General features: G+C 32.3%; 2 protein-coding genes across 3 annotated transcripts in view; one reads left to right on the forward strand and one right to left on the reverse strand.

Annotated features, from left to right (window-relative positions):
* Positions 1-12,646, forward strand: part of LOC141448109 (long-chain fatty acid transport protein 1-like) — a 30,861-nt gene extending 18,215 nt beyond the window's left edge. For both annotated transcript variants that reach the window (XM_074116186.1, XM_074116185.1), the window contains exons 2-12: positions 5,282-5,432; positions 6,668-6,908; positions 7,138-7,360; positions 7,478-7,679; positions 8,060-8,252; positions 8,348-8,554; positions 9,666-9,743; positions 10,088-10,154; positions 10,739-10,829; positions 11,099-11,252; positions 12,482-12,646. In XM_074116186.1, coding sequence (XP_073972287.1) covers positions 5,282-5,432; positions 6,668-6,908; positions 7,138-7,360; positions 7,478-7,679; positions 8,060-8,252; positions 8,348-8,554; positions 9,666-9,743; positions 10,088-10,154; positions 10,739-10,829; positions 11,099-11,252; positions 12,482-12,636 — 1,762 coding nt within the window. In that variant the 3' untranslated portion in view covers positions 12,637-12,646. The remainder of the gene's footprint in view (positions 1-5,281; positions 5,433-6,667; positions 6,909-7,137; positions 7,361-7,477; positions 7,680-8,059; positions 8,253-8,347; positions 8,555-9,665; positions 9,744-10,087; positions 10,155-10,738; positions 10,830-11,098; positions 11,253-12,481) is intronic.
* The window catches only part of LOC141448118 (uncharacterized), a 47,971-nt gene that overhangs the window by 12,167 nt on the left and 11,402 nt on the right, over positions 1-24,402 (reverse strand). Inside the window, exons 6-11 of the mRNA XM_074116226.1 lie at positions 18,043-18,206; positions 17,150-17,410; positions 15,850-15,995; positions 14,182-14,483; positions 13,966-13,980; positions 13,275-13,468 (exon numbers count right to left, since the gene is read on the reverse strand). Of these exons, the coding sequence (XP_073972327.1) occupies positions 13,345-13,468; positions 13,966-13,980; positions 14,182-14,483; positions 15,850-15,995; positions 17,150-17,410; positions 18,043-18,206 (1,012 nt within the window). The 3' untranslated portion in view covers positions 13,275-13,344. The remainder of the gene's footprint in view (positions 1-13,274; positions 13,469-13,965; positions 13,981-14,181; positions 14,484-15,849; positions 15,996-17,149; positions 17,411-18,042; positions 18,207-24,402) is intronic.

Below are 24,402 nucleotides of genomic sequence, written 5' to 3' on the forward strand. Positions count from 1 at the left end.
ATCAGATAAAAGTGAATCAAAATTAAAAACAGTGTAGTGGGAATTAATGACGAACAGAAGAAAATGAATATATTTGACAAACACAATCGTTTTATTACACATAAAAACAATGTTGGGAAAATTTAAAAACAAAAAACAATTATTTTGTTATTTAAAAAAGTATGATTTGATGGGAATATTATAACCAAAAATGAACTTATGAATATTCGCACCATTTTCCTAATGCAAGTAGTACAATCCGTGACCTAATTTTCCGAACTCCTTTAATGACACTCCAAAAAAAAAGAAGAAAACTGGTTACAAGTAAAGTTGAATCCGTAGCCCCGTACAGAAGAAAGTATGTTGTTCGTTAGTTTAGGGTGGGCTAGAACAGGTGGTACACAGAACAAATAGGGCAATAGGATTGTTGTTACTAAATACTTTATTTGTAATTTCCATTTATTCACCCTAAGGAGGAAATATTGCAATCAGACTTTAAAATTAACTTCTTAATCGGGGTCTTCCGTCTACTTTAATTGCTCTCTGAGCAATGCATGAAATTATCTTTTGAATCAGTACCGTTTAAGAAATGTAACCTACGGACAATTACGTTACGATTAGATCTAAAACTTTTATTTGAAACATTTGTCCAGGGAACATTCGATTAAGGCCCTTCAGGGCGAGGGAAATGATTCTCTCAAACCCAAGACTAGATTACAAACTGCCTGAGAGCACTTGCTCTTATCGGAACCTTAAACCGTGGCTAGTTACCGACAGAAATTCAATTAAAGGGAACTCCTGGAAATAGGAATGAATTGGGTAGATTATCCTATAAGGTAACATTTCAGTGTATCACTTGTGTTTCCGTAACAAGTGATATATATAGCCCATCATCGGGGTAATGAGTTATAACAAACTCGAGAAAAAGAAAATTCACAGGAAAGAACTGGATTTAAAATTCTTCGCGTGAAAATCCAATGCAGCCATTATCCACTGAGTTATATCCACTTCTTGGGAATAAAGATAATATATTTTGTTCCCATTTCACAGGACATCAAAGAAAGTGGAAAATCAAAAACTACTGACTAAATCGCACTCCTTCCTCAAACTAGTGGAGCAGAGTATACTAAGTAAATAATAAATACGCAATAAAACAAATAAAAGGAAGAGGAAATGGCCATGATACTGCATTGGTCAAGTTTTAAAGAACCGGTTGACCTAAGTAAATGAATATGAGCAAAACAGGCCACCTTCTTATCTTGATAGATACGTATAGATTATTCTCGCCTGTCCAAAGTAGGTTGTTTTTGTTGAGTACAAAAAAAAAAAAAAAGCAAAGGTCAAGAATCTAGGTGGAGGGAGTAACACTTCGTAGCATGCACATTGTATGTTAAGTAGCGCATGCATGTTCGACCAACTGTAGAGTCTACAGGCTACGTCATCTATTCACCTGAAACCTTATTTAGATGGTTTACAATTTGCACCTGTTAATCATCCATCCATAAAATTTTTTGGATATCAAGCTAAATGCTCGAGCAAAATCCACAAACGTTTCACAATAATTTAAAGTCATAATTGATAAAATATACACTTTCGAGATACTTTTACACACACACGCACGCAATTTCTAAAAACTTTTTTCGTGGTTCAGCGGAACTTAACACATAAATTTCAGTGAAATCTTAAATCTAGAAAATTTGACGCAAAGGCAATAAATTTCTTAACAGATCAAAGAGAAACTGTTGAAACAATCAGAATTTTTTTCCAGCAAGAACTCGCTAAAGTAAAATCGTGGAAACCAATTTCGGTAGACCTAAAAATTTAAATAACAGATGCGGCGCTAGTACTCAACCGAATGTAAAAAAAAAGTAAGATATTGAAACTAGAAATTTCAAAAAGTGAATGACATGGAATCTAAGCAGCCAAGCGAAACATTTATCTACAAGGTCTAAAAAAAACTATCGTTAATTATTACTACGAACAAAAGATAATAAAGGGTAACAACTATATGTGCGTGCCAGAAACAACAATCTAAATATCAGAAAAATAAGAAAATTCAATTTCTTTTAAAACAGAAAAGAATTGGGTTTGAATGAGATAGCAAAATTAAATTCAACTTTTAAAAAAATGCCAGGTAAAGGTCACGCATCTTTTTCTTCTTTGCGTTTATTTAGTATTAGAATTTCGATCTTTTCGAAGATTTTATTTGCCCGATACGCTTTTTTTTATCTAAAAGAAGAGACGATCATCTTAAAAATTATGGTAACACTTGGTAACTATTAATTAATTAACTATTACTTAATTATGTAAAAAGAAATAAAATTGCTGCACTCGAGTAGGGCACAATCCGCTGCCCATTTTTCGAAATAAAAATAATGGAGATATTTCGAGAATTTGTGGCCTTAATCGTGGGCCCAGCTACACAAAAAATAAAGCTTTTTAATTAGCTCAATTATCTGTTTAGTTCAATTATAGTTTTTCTAACCTAACCCTATCTATTATACGCATTCAAAGGTCTCATTGAGGTAGTAATGTAATTAAATTTGTTGCTTTAGATAAGTATACTTTAACTAACAAAAGGTTCTGGGGGAAATAATTGTTGTATATTTAAAAAAAATTGAATTAATGTTCATTTACTTTTGACCGAGGTCACTACGGCATGAATAGTTCTATCCAAAATGGAATAGATGGTTACGATCATCAAAGCTATTAATTAGTAATATATTTGGGTAAACAATAATTTATTCTATAGAACTGCTATTTTTTTTTTTTACCTTTATTCTGTCACAGGAAGCGTTGTGAATACGCTTAACTTTCAAAATTGAGTTTTCGTAGGAATGGCAATTTTAAACTTGGGGGAAAAAACAACAATATAAATAAATAACGTTCAAACTAATATACCAGGACCGTGGAGTGAGTGTTTTCCCGATAACGAAAGAGCTACGAACCACAAGAATGGCAACTTATCGACTATTATAGTCCTTAGTGACGATAGCTACACTTAACCATTCATATTTCAGGGACTTTCCACAAGTATGCAAATGTCTTGCGGTTATAGCTCAGTTCACTCTACATCGCCGTGACCACAATTCAATGAACTAGAAGGATGAAATACTGTTTATATAGTATTAACTACTACACTTACAGGGAAATGGGTTAGCAACTGTGAAACTGACTTTGCCGTCCCTGTGGTTATCCCAGCCAAACAACAAAGAACAACTTATCAAGGTTACGAACCTTGAAACATACATACACTGGGCCAAAAAAGTCTGTGAACACTAACCTAAATTTTATTACTTTTATTATTATCTTAACTTCTTTTATTTTCAAATGAAATATACTATTCGATAGAGAGAAACCAGAGTTTTTCATTTTATATTCAATCTTTTATTTTTGTTCAACAGGAATATCACAATTAAATGTTTAACAAAACAACACCCCAAACGAATGCAAAAAAAGTCTGTGAACACTTTGCAGAAATAAATCATTGTTACACATTGTACGTGAATTATAAATTTTAAAAACTTGTAGGACCTCCTATGTTCCTAATCACTTCCAACAAACGAGCTTTCATCGATCCTAATAATTTTGTGGTCGTCAATGTTGGAATTTTATCCCACTCTTCTAAAATAGCGTTTTTTAGTTGTTCACGGTTTCTTATTCCTCGTTTATTTATTTCGCGGCTGATTTCATCCCACAAATGTTCTATTGGGTTAAGGTCTGGCATTTGTGGAGGGGTGTTTAGGCGCCAGAGTGTATTATTTAAAAGCCATTCCCGAGTTTTTGGTGCGGTATGTTTCGGGTCATTGTCTTGTTGGAAGACAAACGTTCCCTCCAACCCTAATTTTTTTGAATTTTCTTTTAAATTGCGTCTTAATATATCCACATACACATATTGGTCCATCATACCATTAATTAGATCTAACTTGCCCACTCCTTTAGCACTCATGCACCCCACACCAGAATGTTGCCTCCCCCATGCTTAAAAGTAGGCTTCATATTTTTCATTTTCATAGCTTCATTTCTTTTTTGCCACACTTTTTGTCGTCAATCAGACCCACATACATTGAATTTCGACTCATCTGAAAAGATTACGGTTTCCCAGAAACTAGAAGGCTTAGAAACATATTCTTTCGCGAAATCCAATCGGCGGTTACTATTTATTTTATTGATTAAAGGTTTTTTCCTCGGGACTCGACCGCAATAATCGTATTCATGTAATTTATTTCTAATTGTATGTGGTGTTACGCTTACACATAACCACTTGATAATTCTTGACTGATTTTTTGAGCGCTTGTCCTGGGTTCTTCTCGAACAGACTTCAGAATTTGCCGTTTATGAAAGGAATTAAGTTTTGGTGGCCGTCCACTGCGTGGCCTACTAATCACATTTCCGTACTTTTTAATTATATTATGCACCGTTGAAGGGTTTTTTTGAACCATCTTCCCTATTTCTCGAATACTTTTTCTTTCATTTCGCAACGTCACAATAAGTTCTCGAATTGGTCTGGGAACTTCCATATTAGTGGTTAAATATGTACTAATTAGATTATTTATTCACAAAACTGACTGTAGTGGTTTCTACAATACAATAGAGAACTTTGAAACTTTATTCAATCGTTTTTCTGTTTGTTATCTTAATGTTTTTACATATTTATACAGCTGTTCACAGACTTTTTTTGCATTCGTTTGGGGTGTTGTTTTGTTAAACATTTAATTGTGATATTCCTGCTGAACAAAAATAAAAGATTGAATATAAAATGAAAAACTCTGGTTTCTCTCTATCGAATAGTATATTTCATTTGAAAATAAAAGAAGTTTCTAATAAGATAATAATAAAAGTAATAAAATTTAGGTTAGTGTTCACAGACTTTTTTGGCCCAGTGTATGTATATCACTGGTAAAACTTCAAATGCGAAAATTTTCAATTCTAAGTAATAAGACTCTCTTCAAAAAGTTAGAACTGTTTTGTTGCAAAAAAAATAAACTACATAACTTGAATAAACTGATAAACGGTTGGCGTACAAACATTAACAAAATTCAAGTACGTACTAAGTAGTTCTTACGATTGAATAAAAAAATATCATACGAATCAAATACGATGATTTAGTGCGACTGTAATAAATAAGTATATGTACGTGAAGAAAAGTTGGAACGCGAATTATATATGTTGAAACTTATTTACTAAAAACTTACTTGGAACTTGTCTCACCTTGTTTTTTTTTTCTTGCTTTTTCCTTTAATCTATTTCCTGATATTTACTACACATTGTTTATTAATTGCTGGTTTTGTTTTATTTTCAGCATAGCAAAGGCAGGTATAAGATTATTAGCAACACTTAAATACTGGGAAATTCAAGAGTACACGGTACATCATATTTTCCAAAAATGGGTGAAAAAATTTCCACAAAAAGTTGCTTTCAGATGTGAAGACAGAGTTTTAACATTTCAACAGGTTAATATTAATTTTTTTTTTGTAAATATACACTTTCGATTGAAGAAAATAATGTTTAGAATACAGAATCTGCCTAACCGCGAAGTAAAACCATCATGGAAACCAAACTATAACCTTTTAATAAATAAAGCAAATATAACCTTACATTTGAGAGTACAAAGGTCCATATATTTTTTATTTAAGGTCAGGGAACTTAATAAATAAAATAAATGCAATAAAAAAGAACAATTAATTTTTTTTTTTCCAAAGATTTAATAATCGTTTCGAGGATTTCCTAACTCTTAAAGAATAAAGAGTCAATAAAAAAACTTATTACAGAACGAAAATGCCAATTTCTAGTAAGGATGAATGTTAAGGTTTTTTTCTGTTAGAGCAAATTTATAGGATTTTTTGCCCTCTAAAAATGAAAGATATCGTTAAGCCTACCCAAATTAAAAGTCTTTTGCTGAAACCTATTGTAGTTCTAGTAGCAGAAACCTACCCTTTTCTTTAGGTCTAGGTCTTTAGATTTTTCCGGACCAGTAGTTTTTGCTACATTCAACACCTTCTCTAAAAATTGCCAAAGATTCCAAACAACAATCAGACAATGAATAAAAAACATTGGTTGCAATCGGACGAATATAATGCTTCTTGCTCAAGAGGTTGCCTGCATTTACAGTCCCTAGAGTTACGGGTTACGAACACAATCCAATTGTCTTAAGGTCTGGTTTAAAAACATCTATCAGTAAGCTATCTTCAGATTCACGGGTATAGTCTTTCTCGAACGACTGCTATCAGCGAGTTCAATCGTCAATGTGCTTTGTATATTATCTAATCCTTGGAGAGCGCAAAGTACTGTGGTTTAGTGTGAATACTAAGAGTGTACTACAGTATACCTGGAGGGTACCTACCTCCAGGGGCGCTCTAATGCAGCGACAGTCCACATTCCTTACAGCAATATACCTAAAAATTAATTGCGTTCATTTTATAATTAAATCCCTCCTTTAAGACAAAAATGATAACAAAACACGCAAACTATTTGCAAATGAAGTATAAAGGTATATTAAAATAATAATACGTCGTTTTGTCTCAACCGTAGATAAAACGTGGAAGTAGTAGCAATTCGAAAAAAAAAATTGAAGCAATTCTATATAATTATTTGTGAACAGTAAACGTAGCAATTATCGTTTGTCCTACTTCATTCTTAGTATTATTAATAATTTTTATACATTGTTTCATATTACAACACACCCAAGGTTGAAAATATAACAAATCAACTGTCAAGATATTTTAAAGAGGAATGCAATTTATCTAGAGGTGACTGTGTGGCTATTTTACTACCAAATTCTGAATATTATCCATGCTATTGGATGGGGTTGTCCAAGATTGGTGTAATCTCAGCACTAATCAATACCAATCAAGTAGGCAAAGTGTTGGAACATTCGCTAAAGGTGTCAGAAGCTAGGACGCTTATCTATGATACGTCTTTCACTCCAGGTAAGCTTTCTACGATCTATTGAAATTTGAATTCTCCAATCAAAACTATTAGAAATTAATTCTAATTCCTATAAGTAAGACAAAGAGAATTAGGGACAATTGAAATTGGATTGAAACAAACAGATAGGTGGCGTCTTCAAATTTCAGAACTCTAGTCCCTCCTAAAGCAATTACTTACTTTTTAATTAAAATAAACACAATAGCATTCATACTTACTTACTTGTTCTAGTGCTAAAGAATATAAGTGAATTTCTGAAAGACTTTAAACTTTTAAGTGTGGGCGAAGGAGAGGCTGTAGAAGGCAGTATCGATTTTTGGAAGAGCGTACCTCACTACAATAAAGAACCGCTTACGGGTGAAATCAACAAAGGAAAGTTCAAAGGCAAATTATTGTATATTTACACATCGGGCACAACAGGTTTGCCTAAAGCAGCAATTATAACCAATCTTAGGTCAGTAAATACAGATTTTTTTTCTTTATTTTTGGCAATAAGTATTAAATATTAAAATTAAATCACATATTTGTTCACTCCTAATCCATTCATTTATTCATTTGACTTCCATTTTAGAGCAATGATGATGAGCATGGGCGTTAAACATTGGTCCGGAATTAAAGAAGACGATGTAATTTATGACAGTCTACCCATGTATCATACAGCCGGCGGTGTAGTTGGTTGCTTTCAAACACTTCTTGGTGGAAGCACTGTCGTCATCAGGCAGAAATTTTCTGCATCCAACTTTTGGTCTGATTGTATAAAATACGACTGTACAGTAAGTGAAATTGTATCAAATTATAGATAATAATATCTATTTATGTGGTTTACTTGTACGTTTTTGACAATGGATTGCTTTAGTATGAGTTTTAATTCCCAAAAAAAATTATTTTCAAGGCAACGGATTGCTAAACATATTATTCTGTTTTTAGCAAGTATGAAAATTAGAAGAAAAAGAATACGTGGATAGAAGTAATTTAGATCGTCCGCAGCAAATATACCGAAAAAATCCCTAGAGATCCTGTGATTTCCTTGTTCTGCCTTTTCTAGCAAATTTGAACGGAAACTTTCTGTTTCCTGAACTCCTAGGAGAAACATTTTCTTGATTTTTTTTTTTTCTTTTCCAAAACAATAATCTACTCTTACATTCCTTGGTAGGTAGCCCAGTACATTGGAGAAATATGTAGATTTCTTTTATTGACTCCTACATCACCAAAAGATCGTGCTCATAGTGTACGTCTAGTGGTTGGCAACGGCTTACGGCCACAAATATGGGAACATTTTGTACAAAGATTTAATATTAAGGATGTTTGCGAATTTTATGGAGCTACTGAAGGCAATTCAAACTTAAGTTAGTGTCACTTTGTATTGACATATATAATAATTGATCTATAAATTAATAATCTATAAATGTACTACTCTACTATGATTTATTTCTGTTCACAGTTAATTGTTGGAATCATACAGGCGCTGTAGGATATGTACCATGGTTTGCTAAAACTATCTATCCAGTAGATTTGATAAAAGTGGACGAGTCAACCTTAGAACCAATTAGAGATCCGAAAACTGGTCTATGTATCCGATGCAAAGTCAACGAACCTGGACTTTGCGTTGGCAAAATATTAAAAGCCAGATCAACTAGTACTTTTAGTGGTAATTATTGTTTATTTATTTATTTTTAATTCAGTTTGATAAAAAAAACCTCATCATTATCAATAAATTACATTTTTAAATTTTGATAGAGCTCATCGTTGTTATTGTTAAGTACATTATAATTGCAATGAATGTCTGACCCACAGGCAACATACGAATTTACCCCAGTCTATTAACTATCAGTGGAATAATCTCGTAAGGAAAAAAGTGAAATTTAAAACCAGCTTTATAACTAATATCACTCGTTAATAAGTTTACAACACGTCATTTTCAGAAACAGTTTCTATGTTTCTGACAGGAAACTAAACAATGTTATTTAGATATGTTCGCTCTTAGTGATGTCCATTCATGGAGTTCTACAACAGCTAAATAGCCTTGGCTGAAGCCTATCCAGATAAAATTACCAAGCAACCCAAGCACAGAAATCTGTAAAACGAAGACGAAAATCTGACGGCAAGGTCGTCCGCTTAAATAAGTGAATGACATCTTCTTCTAAAGCAAATTGCAAAAAAGAGTTCCACCAAGAGTAAGAATTCCAAGAACAAGATCTTTCCCATCAAGCCAAAGCAAATCACTCAACGTCAAGTTTGGGAAGAATCTGCATTCAAAGGAATGGGGTACAAGTTAAAATTGCACAGATAAACCAGAAAAATACTTTATATCACAAATATGAATTCTATCCAAGGTGCTTTTCAGACAAAGAAAAAGGGCAAAAAAGAAACAGAAATCACTTAAATAAGTACGGCTTATTTGCAATAATTCAGCTTTAAAACAAGAAACCGTTTAGTACAGTCATTTCTGAAATACGAGATCCTGGGGTTTTTATTATTATTTAAGGTGCGTCAACATCCAAAGTTATTGGAATCAGTACACTGCCGGCCTCCGGACAGTATTCTCTCGCTACAGCCAATAACAATAATAGTCCAACACAGGAAAGTGAGCTATAGGAGGCTGCTAGAAAAGTGAAAAATTTAAGAGCAGCAGCGTGAAATTTGACCCCAGGACCTACGCGCGGCTTACTAGTCCACCGTGCTGCCCTTACCTTTCACCTTTCAAGAATTAAAACGAAATATTTCTTATTTATTACTGTTAATGTAATATTATTTTATAGGTTACGTAGACGTTGAAGCTACCAAAAAGAAGATCATACGAGATGTATTTAGCAAAGGCGATTCTGTAGTTAATTCAGGTATTTTTTTAAATTTATTTAAACGTGATTTAAAGCGAAAATAAACCTTAACTAATTAGTTAAGAAAAAAACTTTACCAGAATTTGAGCATTTTAATTAAGTAGATGTGCCAAGACAAAAACTGGCTGTTGCCAAACGGTTGCATACTTCAACTAGCTCTGCAGTGCGTATCTTTCACAAAAACGTTTTGTTTTTCGTCTGGATTACCTTAAAGATTACTCAGAGACACTAAATGCCAAGTCGACCACTACTCTAGAAAGGAATTTTTCACACAAGCTACGACTCCTATTCATTGAATTCATTACCGCAAATTTTTTTTAACATAATTTAATTTTGTTTTATAGGTGACCTATTAGTTAAAGATGAACTAGGATATTTCTACTTTAGGGATCGTACAGGCGACACTTTTAGGTACTTTTCCCTTTCATTAAAACAGCGGTTCCCAACCTGGGGTACGCAAAAAAAAAGTTATTATGGCGGAAGATATAAAAATTATACAGATATATTATTAAGGAGGAAAAAATTATATAATAAATTATTCCTACAACTTAATTACAAAATTATTATAATAAAACTGAATAACATATAAATTGACAAGAATTAAGTACTCATTCGATACTGCAGTATTTTTTCGATACCAATATAATATCGAATGATTCGATACCAATATAATATCGAATGATTCGATACCAATATAATATCGAATGATTCGATACCAATATAATATCGAATGATTCGATACCGATATTCAGATTGTTTTGCTGTTAATTTAAACTTACAATACGTAAAATCCAAAATACGATTATTTATTTTTTTATTTATATATTATATATAAGTATATGTTAGGGGTACTCACTAAGAAAACAATCAGGTAAAAGGGTACACTAATGAAAAAAGATTGGGAACCGCTGCATTAAAAGAACAAAAAAATGTATATTTTTGATAGAAATATTTTTAATTATTTTTCTTTAATTAATACCCCACTAAATTTTCAGATGGAGAGGTGAAAATGTTTCTACTTCTGAAGTAGAAGCCATTATAAGTAACATCGTAGGTTTAAAAGATGCAACAGTATATGGTGTCGAGGTATAAAACCTTTTATTAAATAAAAGTTTAATTTTTCTGAATCTTAACGAAAAAGAAAGTATAGTACAATCATGGAGATTTTCGATTTTGAACACTCGTTTTTACAAATTGGTTAGTGTGTTGTCTTATTATCAACAAAAATCAAAAACGAAAAAAGATCAAAGGTTCAAATTCTATATTTAAACTCGGTGGACGCGATTAAAAGTTTTTTTAAACAATATCAGTAGACCGCAAATGCCTATTTTCACAATTTTTAAATAACATTACAGATCCCAGGCGTTGAAGGCCGTGCAGGTATGGTGGCCATCATGGATGAAGAGAAAAAACTAGATTTAAATAGATTAGAGGAAGGCGTTAAGAAAGAACTGAGCAGTTTTGCTAGACCGGTGTTTGTTAGAGTTATCAATTCCATTCCAATGACTGGTGAGTAGCTTACACAAATATTATAGGTGAAGTGAAAGGAAGTGTTACGTTCGTGGAATGAATATCAAGCCACTGCGACTATCAAGTGGATGTGTGTGTGGGACAGGAAATGCCAATATAAAGGTCGCTTACACAGTTAGGCTGAGATTAAGTCTGAACCAAGATAAGTCAGCGTCCCGGGCAAACTTCTTCAAAGCGCCAAAAAAAAAAAAAGGTTCAAGAACTCCTCGGTTCTACGTGCCAAGGAATCATATCGGATTGCACAGCAATAGTAATAGCATACAGGCCTACAGTTCCCTCTACCTAGAGCCAGATTACAGCCTGATCCTAGACAAGACCACAGGGGCCTGTTACTGGGTGTGTTACCGGACTAGCATGCTACATGCTGGCTCTATGGAACTACCTCTCCAATCCGAATGCTCAAGCGGACATTAGTATATAGGAAAGAACCTCCGGCAACTGTCTCTGTGTTTCGCTCTAATCTAACCCAGTCGGGACTACTCAGTCTGCCACTTAATCCGACACTGACCAGGTATATTCTCGCTGGGGCGCTAAAAAAATCCTGATGAAGAGGCTATTCCAATTTCCCCCAAAAGTACAATCAACCCATTATTAACTCTTTCAAAAGAAAAAGTTTGGCTAACTTAATTAAATCAAATTTATTTTTGAACCTGCTCGAAAGTTAAGGAAAAAATATTTTAAAATGAAACTTCTGTTTCCTGGGAGATTGTCGTACGAAAATGGTCCGTCTATCTAAATCGATTTTGGCTGAAAGACTTGTGCCAAATATAATATATAATTATACAACAGATAAATAAAGCTTAATTAGGCAACCAATATACTAAAATTGGAATTTTTTCGTATTGACATGAACTTTTATGTTCATAATTTATAATATAAATAAATTTAAACTAAAAATGGAATTACTTCGTGTTATCATACATAAATTTATATTTTCAACTGTAATTTTTATGAAAATACATTCCTCGAGTTTGGATATAATACTGTGGCGGAATGAGTTCCGACAGAAAATGCGCTTACGATCTTTTTTTTTGGAGAGCTGCCCTCTTACAGTTCACTGACCGGTGCTAGGCAGCGCAGTTACTAGGAGAGAACTTCCAAGAGGTCGGCAGAACATTGGCTGCGGTGTACTAGTGTCTGAACGTACTGTACTGATTGCCTTGATTATACTATTTGAAATTGTTATAATTTTTTGTATTATTTTCTAGGTACTTTTAAAATCCAGAAAAATAAATTACAAAATGAAGGCTACGATCCAAAAAAAATTTCTGACCCACTATACTTTTTTAAAGATGGTAAAGAATATGTAAAACTTGACGAAGCTTTGTACAAAAAAATTGTAAATAATGAAATTAAACTTTAGTTATAAATGATTTGTTTTTTTACTGTGTCTTTCGCTTTTATTTTGGTTTTAAACAGGTATTTTTTTTTTAGCAATCGATAAATTAAAGATCAATTATCGTATCTAAATTTAATGAAAGAAATTTGCCATCACCTTACTGAGATCACTACTAATGGGTGCTCAAATAGTAAGTTCTGATTTATACAGTTATCATACCAATAAAATAGTTTAATTTAAATTACCAATTCAGTGAATTAAATAATCATTTAACTTTAAAATCATAAATTAACAATATCTTTTTAATATCAAAGGAAATTAGAGATGCCCTTATTTTGTAACCTAAGAAACATCTTCTAATATACTGGTCTAACATTTAACATCACGATGCAGTGATTAATCGAACTGAAGTACGATTAAGTAAATTATAACGATAGATTGAATTCTTAGTCGGTCTCGAAACTACAGCCTACTTGTTTAAAATGAGATGATATAGTATTACTAGATTTATTTTATTCGCGTATATAAGTAAATTTTTTACATTTAATGTAAAGGAATAAATTCAAGTAAATTACAGTAACTAGTAATCAAGTAATGCAATGAGAGCATTCTACCATAGAAACTAGATACTAACACCACACGGTTATAATAAAGTTACTTACAAACGCAATAGTGAAAAAAAAAGCGCAATAGATTATTTGCAGATGTTAACGTCCAGTCTATTTGTGAAGGTTATTTCCTTTGGCAAGATGGATAAGCGTTACTGCAATCGGCGTTGCCCAATCCAAGCACAGATGCCTTTAACAGACTCATTCTGTTTTCTCCATGTACGGCTCCTAACCAGCTCACTCCAAAACTGGAATTAGGAATCAATGAAAGTGATATTACGTTTCTTTTGTAAGCAAAAAAAAGTATTACAATATGAGAACAAAACAAAAACCCCCAAAAAAAATTGTTGACATTTCAAATTTGCAGTTTGGATAGGTATCCCATGGGACTATGGAATAAGCTATTCAACAAACAGGAATGCCAGTTTTTCAGTGGCTTCCTTGGTTATCACTATTTTTTTTTTAAACTAGTATGCTGCTATTGAGTACCAAACAAATTAGAAGATTTAGAATTTTCTATATTTTTAGTTTTTGAGCTTGAGTGAGCATCATATGGCACTTTTTTTGGCGGGATAAGAAATGGCTTTTAATACTTGATTTCCTGTGAAGACTTTCAACATAATTCAAAGACATCTTAACAACATTAAGACCACAAAAAAAATGAGAGATAAGTCGGCACAATTATCAAAGAAAAGCGAAAAAAAATCAACTAACTATAATATTAGATTATAAACAGCTGGGTTACCTTAAATCCTGAAATCTGCAAAAAATAATATAATTTACTATTATAGATTGAATGACAAGCACAGTGATAGGAAATGATAAGTAAAAGGCTATTTCAATTTTTCAAAGGGTTTTATGATGAAAATATTGCGTAATAATTTTGTTTCAAGTTTTCCTTAATAGAAAATAAAACCCCTTTGAGGAATATAGATAATGAAAGTACGGAAAAAGGACACACCTCCATATTGGCAACCAAATCTTAGTATTTCCAGGCATTGACCTGGAATATTTATTATTCTCGCACAAAGAAAACTGTAAGCACTGATCCGTATCATTGGTTGGTCGATTCAATTCCATCAAACGATCAATAGAAGTCATTACACGATACGCCATTTCGTTTAACAGCTCCTCAGATGGGACCTCACGTTTTGTCCGTTGCCCCTTGCTGGTTGCCGTAGTGGCAGGCGGAACTCTAGCTTCTCCAGTTGATGTTGTGGTCATTGTTGATGTCTGCATGATGATTGTCGGCCCTTGGGATCCCTGAAAAAAAAAAAAAAATTATTTATGCCAAATTATGGAGAAATAGATGTGGCATAAAGAATTTTACTGTTTCGACACGATAAGCAACAATGAGAGAGTGTCCAAGTTTGTTAATACCAGTTACAGTTGCAAAACACTGTTCACATCATTAATCATAACTGAAGGACTAAATAATGACAAAATAACCAAGAACACAAAAGAGACTTGAATTCCAAAATATTTTAGCATTTTTGCCCTTAATCTACTTCGTAAATCGCTCTTAATACATTGTACAAAATATTTTGATATATAGAAATAATAGTTAATCGAAAGGAGTTTAAATTGAATAATTTGTTCAATTAACCTTAGGGAGCATCGTTTTCTACAATAACTTGAAAAAAAAACATTCGAGATACTGAGTTGCCTGATTTATTGGGAAGGTTGTTGATTCTCTTCGAGATTTTCCAATTTTCTATTTAGACAAATGACTGTTGATGTTGAAGCGCCTTTCCAACTGCGTCTCCCATAGTCTATTTTCACTTTCTTTTCTTTGGAATTTTCTCTTATTTATACAGTCCACCAAAGGTAGTTCGTGATCTTCGACTGTCCTCTTTGGGTTTCCAGGTTTCCATTTTTTCACCTCACAACAAACTCTTGCTAGATTGCTTGCAACTATTCTTCAAATAAGCCTAAAAATTTAGTGTACAATCTTTCAGATTGGTTTGACGTTAAGGATAAGGTTGTTTAGACGATAAGGTAAGCGTCTCATGAGGGAATGGCAAGAAGGAGTCTTACTGTCAAGAGTACACAGCAGACAGGAATGGATTTTGGGCATTTGGGATACGATCCCTTTACTCCAGATTGTTACCACTCATAAAAAATATATGTTATTTACTTTACTTTGAAGTTCGTTCAAAATAACATAAAACTCTTAAATCTTGAAAAATATTTTAGTTAGGAAATCAGGAAATAAATCCGCAACTTTTTGCAAAAGAAACCTTGAAAAAAGGCACTTACTAAACCTTGTTTAATTTCATATTTTTAATTTTTTCCCACAAATTTTTTTAATCATTTCCTCACTAGTTTTTTTTATTTATAATGATAAAAATAATTTCCTGAATATTAAAATCTTTAAAAACCTTTAATTAAAAATATTTGCTAACAATACTATTGTTACACGGAAGACTTGTTTACACGGAAGATGATTTGATCTTATCACTCAATTACGTTTATCGATTAAAGTGAGAAAGATGTTCTCGTTCAATCGTACTTTTAATAGTAAGAATATAATTAAAAACACTTCAAATATACGAAATAAATATGCTGATTAATTAATACTGAATATATGAAATTAAGTAAATAAAGGTTTTATAAAAATAAAACTAACCATTAGACACATCATTATTACATTTGCGACGAACAAACCAAACGCCAGAAACGCTAGCGCTGTCAACGCCAGTTCAAAGAGATCTTTTAGTGCCAGTCCTTTGCCGTGAGAGTGCTCTTCTGGTTCATAATAATAGTGTTCATCTCCTGAAATCAATAATAGCAATCTATTTTAAGAATTATATCTTTGAAACCGAGTAACAAGACATGTTGAAACCAGTATTATGCTATTGGAAAAGTAATTCAAAACTTATGTCACATTTGAACACTCCCTCGACTTTTCTTAAAACAAATCTCCTGGTTAAGTCAGTTAAATGCATCAGTTTAATATGTCACTGAAATATGTCTAGATGAGAGAGAGCAAAATAAGCCTGAACAAAAGTGCAAAATACGGGGATACGGGGATAAATTAAAAACACAAAACCCGAGAATTTATTTTTTTTACTCTTCACATAACCACAAAAAAACTAAAACAAACTTCGTGAAATAAAACAATAAAAAATCAAGAAAAGGCAATAAATGAAATTATCAAAAGAAACTGCCACTGAGAGAAGATACGTAATTAATTAAATGGATGAGGATGAGCTAAAAAGTGGTGAACCAGAAAATGGCGGAACAAATTACTGAAACATCTGCCCCAACGGTTTGGGACGGTTGTGTTCATATAACAGAACTGTTACACAGCATGATAGCGGGTCCTGCGCTAAGCTGTTTATATCAATAACTCATTTATTTTTAACAATTCATTCATTATCATTAAAAAATTAAAAACTATAATGAACACTTACATAGATTTTTGAATTTTGTATTAATACGATTGTTTACCACAATATTACGTATATTTACTCGATACATCATGTAATAAGTTATTAATGAAAGAAGCGTAAAAAGAACAGTTCCATGAAAACAGCAATGAAGTTTTAAACCAAAGAGGAAGAAATCTAAAAAGTCCCTCCCTTTAAATACAATTTTTTTTTAACTGTCTAATAAAATTATAGAAAACTCAAAAAGCTAGTCTACACACTGTTACATTTCTACTGGAAGGGCATTATTCCAAACTAGAATTTTCATTAGATATTTCACACTCAGCATATAAAGTACTGAAGTAGCAATTTGAGAGATTTCAAAAGGACGAAACTGTATCATGTTCTGGTAATAATGATTTTCAGGATTCAGGGGATTTCAAAACATGCATTTCTGGTGAAACATCGAATTCGAAAAGTTGAACGCATTACTTACTTTACCTAAGCATTATGAAACAGTAATAATCGATATTAAAGCGCATAAATGTATTTATATACCGCGCTCACCGCCTCCAACATGATGATAATAGTCTTGACCAAATCCAGTCCCTCCGCTTTCGCTGTGAGGACTATCACCTCCACTAGGAGGCCCACCAGATCCACTGCCATGGCCACCAGAATAGTGCCCTCCACCGCCTCCAGAATGATGGCCTCCACCGCCTCCAGAATGATGGCCTCCACCGCCACCGCCTCCACTATGAGGACCACTTCCGCCTCCATCTTTGTTACCTACTCCGACACTGCCACCGTTTCCATAATCTAAAAATAAAAAAAATCTATTAAATACTCCAGATTTAGTCTTAGTAGAGGATGTAAGCTCGTCAATATGATCTAGTAGTGGGGTGTGGATGGTATTGTGCATGAAGAATAAGATTTCCATTAGTTTGATCTTGTGAGGGTGACTGTCTGCAGGTCCATTTTCTCCATGAATTTGTATGCTCCTTGCAATCCATGGGTGTTTAATGCAATAAGATGCAATTTATTTTTAAACGTTTGTAAACTGATGAGGGAAAAAAGCTGCTAACCAAAGCTCAAAAGAGGAAGTGAGGTTGAAACTTTATTATTTCGATTGGGACTCACTAGCGTAACCGATTATAGTAAACCGGAAGTACTCCTTTTTAGCGATTTTCTCAAAAACGGCTCTAACAACTTTTCTTCAGGCTTCCTGCCATTATTATGCCCATGGATGTTTTATATGGAACATTAATCTAGGAAAATTCGCTTAGGAACACTTCTAAGAAAGGTGTCGATACGCTTTCCTTCCACTAAAATTTAGGAAAACATTTATTCCCCAAAAACAGAATACCAACTTTCGTAAAAAAGCCCGTTTTTCCATTTTAATTTATTTTTATTAAGGATTTTAATAAAAAGAAATCGATCGTAAAACTCACCATTATGATAATGATGTCCTCCATAATCTGATGAAGGGGCTCTTGATCCTCCACTATGTATTGCATATCCTGTAACATCGCCACTCTCTAATTCATCTACAGATTCTTCATCATACTCCAACATGTGATCATAGTGACGGTATATATCGTTTAAAACATTCGATCTAAAACATTACAATAAAATAATAGAAACAATATTGTTTTTATATAAAGAAAGATGCTTCATATGGGTTGCTTTTCAAATTGGCTTTCCATCCAAATACCGAATTAGATGTCGGAGACGACGACATAGACGAAGGCGATTGGCAAATATATTTTAATATAAATTTTGGCATCCAATTTTTTCACAAGAAAATACTCTACTAAAAAGTTTCCCTCTAAGGCTGGAAACATAGTGGAGCGGTGAGCAAAGCGGCGATAATAGCTGCTTCAAATCAATGCACATAGTGACGAGCTTAGTCGCGTTCTCCTTTTGACAAAACAAGATGGAGGAACTATTTTTATATGAAAATTCTTCGTTGAAACTTTGGTATTTGCAGCAGCTTAGTAGTAGGAGCTGCAGTGTACAATGACATAAATAAATTTAGAAATGAACTTGGTGAATTTCATCACTTGTACCAAAAACTTCGGGAGCATCCTGGCAAGTTTCATGCATATTTTCGAATGTCTATATCAACATTTGATTACATACTAGCCCAGTGTAACCCCATTAATCAAAATCAAATTTTATTGTTTTTGAATAATACAACTCACAACAAAAGTTAGGCACAATATAGAAAAATTAACTAAATTATTAACTAAATACAAATCTGTGTAACCCCATTAATCCTAGCAGTTACTTTAAGGTTAGAAAAAAATAAATAAAAAATAGAAATATATGCAGATGAAAAGAAATTAGCCAAAAAAAAAACACAATAATTTGATTAAATCACTACACCATGATTTGTCGTAAATTAATGTTGTTCATCTGAAAAAATGGAGTAGTACGACGCTACAGAAGAAGGATTGGAGAATTCGTCCTGATCAGAAGTAGTAGGACGTGAAAATGTAATTTAATTTTGCCAAGTATTTAGATGAAAGTTAGCATTAAGGGATTGAGAACCAAATTAAATGTAGCAAAAATTACCTGAATTCTCCATTAACTACTTGTTAATTAATTTTAAATATTAATTATTAATTGTTAAAAACTATTGTAGCTTCACAAATACTACGGCCCCACAGAGGTTTCTTTAAACAAACTAAACCAATAAATGTATCAATATCCATAACCTTTGAAAAATAACCTTTACAAATTGAGCGCGATGAGAGCGAAGAAATCAAACATGTCATAACGCTTCGCTCTACTCTCTAGAGCAGTGGTTCTTAACCGGTGTTCCGCGAATATGGTCGAAGTGTTCCGCGAAATTTCAATTTTAAATGTACTGAAATTTAGAAACTTAGGAAAGGTACGAAAACAAAAAAATGTTCCTTTTTTTTAATTTGAATTTAATTTTAAGTTCTTAAGGGTTGATAACTTTTTGGGTCATGAAATTCTGTAAAATTATGACCGTTCTATATCTCCCACTGTGAACCACGTATTCGTATGAAATTTTGTTCTCTTATACACTTTGTTTTTCTCAATTATAAACTATAGTTATTTTGTGCACAGATCTAAAAAGGTAGAGGATATAAAGGGTTGAAATTTTTTTGGGTCATGAAATTCTGTAAAACTGTGCCCGTTCTACATCTCTCACTGTGAACCACGTATTGATATGGAATTTTGTTCTCTTATACACTTTGTTTTTCTCAATTATAAACTATAGTTATTTTGTGCACAGATCTAAAAAGGTATAAGATATAAAGGGTTGAAATTTTTTTGGGTCATGAAATTCTGTAAAATTATGGCCGTACTATATCTCTCACTGTGAACCACGTATTGATATGGAATTTTGTTCTCTTGCACACTTTGTTTTTCTCAATTATAAACTATAGTTATTTTGTGCACAGATCTAAAAAGGTAGAGGAAATAAAGGGTTGAAATTTTTTTGGGTCATGAAATTCTGTAAAACTGTGCCCGTTCTACATCTCTCACTGTGAACCACGTATTGATATGGAATTTTGTTCTCTTATACACTTTGTTTTTCTCAATTATAAACTATAGTTATTTTGTGCACAGAACTATAAATGTAGAAGATATAAAGGGTTGAAAATTTTTTGGGTCATGAAATTCTGTAAATTTATGGCCGTTCTATATCTCCCACTGCGAACCATGTATTGGTATGGAATTTTGTTCTCTTGTACACTTCGTTTTTCTCAATTATAAACTATAGTTATTTTGTGCACAGATCTAAAAAGGTAGAAGATATAAAGGGTTGAAAATTTTTTGGGTCATGAAATTCTGTAAAATTGTGGCCATTCTATATCTCCCACTGTGAACCACGTATTGGTATGGAATTTTATTCTCTTGTACACTTTGTTTTTCTCAATTATAAACTATAGTTATTTTGTGCACAGATCTATAAATGTAAAATATATAAAGGGTTTAAAATTTTTTGGGTCATGAAATTCTGTAAAATTATGACCGTTCTATATCTCCCACAGTGAACCACGTATTGGTATGGAATTTTGTTCTCTTGTACACTTTGTTTTTCTCAATTATAAACTATAGTTATTTTGTGCACAGATCTAAAAAGGTAGAAGATATAAAGGGTTGAAAATTTTTTGGGTCATGAAATTCTGTAAAATTATGGCCGTTCTATATCTTCCAATGTGAACCACGTATTGATATGGAATTTTGTTCTCTTGTACACTTTGTTTTTCTCAATTATAAACTATAGTTATTTTGTGTACAGATCTAAAAAGGTAGAAGATATAAAGGGATGAAAATTTTTTGGGTCATGAAATTCTGTAAAATTGTGGCCGTTCTATATCTTCCAGTGTGTACCACGTATTGATATGGAATTTTGTTCTCTTGTACACTTTGTTTTTCTCAATTATAAACTATAGTCATTATGTGCACAGATCTAAAAAGGTATAAGATATAAAGGGTTGACATTTTTTTGGGTCATGAAATTCTGTAAAATTATGGCCGTTCTATATCTCTCACTGTAAACCACGTATTGATATGGAATTTTGTTCTCTTGTACACTTTGTTTTTCTCAATTATAAACTATAGTTATTTTGTGCACAGATCTAAAAAGGTATATGATATAACGGGTTGAAATTTTTTTGGGTCATGAAATTCTGTAAAATTATGGCCGTTCTATATCTCTCACTGTGAACCACGTATTGATATGGAATTTTGTTCTCTTGTACACTTTGTTTTTCTCAATTATAAACTATAGTTATTTTGTGCACTGATCTAAAAAGGTAGAAGATATAAAGGGTTGAAAATTTTTTGGGTCATGAAATTCTGTAAAATTGTGGCCATTCTATATCTCCCACTGTGAACCACGTATTGGTATGGAATTTTGTTCTCTTGTACACTTTGTTTTTCTCAATTATAAACTATAGTTATTTTGTGCACAGATCTAAAAAGGTATAAGATATAACGGGTTGAAATTTTTTTGGGTCATGAAATTCTGTAAAATTATGGCCGTTCTATATCTCTCACTGTGAACCACGTATTGATATGGAATTTTGTTCTCTTGTACACTTTGTTTTTCTCAATTATAAACTATAGTTATTTTGTGCACTGATCTAAAAAAGTAGAAGATATGAAGGGTTGAAAATTTTTTGGGTCATGAAATTCTGTAAAATTATGGCCGTTCTATATCTTCCAGTGTGAACCACGTATTGATATGGAATTTTGTTCTCTTGTACACTTTGTTTTTCTCAATTATAAACTATAGTTATTTTGTGCACAGATCTATAAATGTAGATGATATAAAGGGTTTAAAATTTTTTGGGTCATGAAATTCTGTAAAATTATGACCGTTCTATATCTCCCACAGTGAACCACGTATTGGTATGGAATTTTGTTCTCTTGTACACTTTGTTTTTCTCAATTATAAACTATAGTTATTTTGTGCACAGATCTAAAAAGGTATAAGATATAACGGGTTGTAATTTTTTTGGGTCATGAAATTCTGTAAAATTATGGCCGTTCTATATCTCTCACTGTGAACCACGTATTGATATGGAATTTTGTTCTCTTGTACACTTTGTTTTTCTCAATTATAAACTATAGTTATTTTGTGCACAAATCTAAAAAGGTAGAAGATATAAAGGGTTGAAAATTTTTTGGGTCATGAAATTCTGTAAAATTATGACCGTTCTATATCTCCCACAGTGAACCACGTATTGGTATGGAATTTTGTTCTCTTGTACACTTTGTTTTTCTCAATTATAAACTATAGTTATTTTGTGCACAGATCTATAAATGTAGAAGATATAAAGGGTTGAAATTTTTTTGGGTCATGAAATTCTGTAAATTTATGGCCGTTCTATATCTCCCACTGTGAACCACGTATTGATATGGAATTTTGTTCTCTTGTACACTTTGTTTTTCTCAATTATAAACTATAGTCATTTTGTGCACAGATCTAAAAAGGTATAAGATATAAGGGGTTGAAATTTTTTTGGGTCATGAAATTCTGTAAAATTATGGCCGTTCTATATCTCTCACTGTGAACCACGTATTGATATGGAATTTTGTTCTCTTGTACACTTTATTTTTCTCAATTATAAACTATAGTTATTTTGTGCACAGATCTAAAAAGGTAGAAGATATAAAGGGTTGAAAATTTTTTGGGTCATGAAATTCTGTAAATTTATGGCCGTTCTATATCTCCCACTGTGAACCACGTATTGATATGGAATTTTGTTCTCTTGTACACTTTGTTTTTCTCAATTATAAACTATAGTTATTTTGTGTACAGATCTAAAAAGGTAGAAGATATAAAGGGATGAAATTTTTTTGGGTCATGAAATTCTGTAAAATTGTGGCCGTTCTATACCTTCCAGTGTGTACCACGTATTGATATGGAATTTTGTTCTCTTGTACACTTTGTTTTTCTCAATTATAAACTATAGTTATTTTGTGCACAGATCTAAAAAGGTATAAGATATAACGGGTTGAAATTTTTTTGGGTCATGAAATTCTGTAAAATTATGGCCGTTCTATATCTCTCACTGTGAACCACGTATTGATATGGAATTTTGTTCTCTTGTACACTTTGTTTTTCTCAATTATAAACTATAGTTATTTTGTGCACTGATCTAAAAAAGTAGAAGATATGAAGGGTTGAAAATTTTTTGGGTCATGAAATTCTGTAAAATTATGGCCGTTCTATATCTTCCAGTGTGAACCACGTATTGATATGGAATTTTGTTCTCTTGTACACTTTGTTTTTCTCAATTATAAACTATAGTTATTTTGTGCACAGATCTATAAATGTAGATGATATAAAGGGTTTAAAATTTTTTGGGTCATGAAATTCTGTAAAATTATGACCGTTCTATATCTCCCACAGTGAACCACGTATTGGTATGGAATTTCGTTCTCTTGTACACTTTGTTTTTCTCAATTATAAACTATAGTTATTTTGTGCACAGATCTAAAAAGGTATAAGATATAACGGGTTGAAATTTTTTTGGGTCATGAAATTCTGTAAAATTATGACCGTTCTATATCTCTCACTGTGAACCACGTATTGATATGGAATTTTGTTCTCTTGTACACTTTGTTTTTCTCAATTATAAACTATAGTTATTTTGTGCACTGATCTAAAAAAGTAGAAGATATGAAGGGTTGAAAATTTTTTGGGTCATGAAATTCTGTAAAATTATGGCCGTTCTATATCTTCCAGTGTGAACCACGTATTGATATGGAATTTTGTTCTCTTGTACACTTTGTTTTTCTCAATTATAAACTATAGTTATTTTGTGCACAGATCTATAAATGTAGAAGATATAAAGGGTTGAAATTTTTTTGGGTCATGAAATTCTGTAAATTTATGGCCGTTCTATATCTCCCACTGTGAACCACGTATTGATATGGAATTTTGTTCTCTTGTACACTTTGTTTTTCTCAATTATTAACTATAGTTATTTTGTGTACAGATCTAAAAAGGTATAAGATATAACGGGTTGTAATTTTTTTGGGTCATGAAATTCTGTAAAATTATGGCCGTTCTATATCTCTCACTGTGAACCACGTATTGATATGGAATTTTGTTCTCTTGTACACTTTGTTTTTCTCAATTATAAACTATAGTTATTTTGTGCACAGATCTAAAAAGGTATAAGATATAAATGGTTGAAATTTTTTTGGGTCATGAAATTCTGTAAAATTATGGCCGTTCTATATCTCTCACTGTGAACCACGTATTGATATGGAATTTTGTTCTCTTGTACACTTTGTTTTTCTCAATTATAAAC

Source organism: Rhodnius prolixus, unplaced genomic scaffold (genome assembly GCF_049639745.1).
Source record: "Rhodnius prolixus isolate KJV_2025 unplaced genomic scaffold, Rpr scaffold_13, whole genome shotgun sequence".
In the NCBI taxonomy this organism is placed as follows: domain Eukaryota; kingdom Metazoa; phylum Arthropoda; class Insecta; order Hemiptera; family Reduviidae; genus Rhodnius; species Rhodnius prolixus.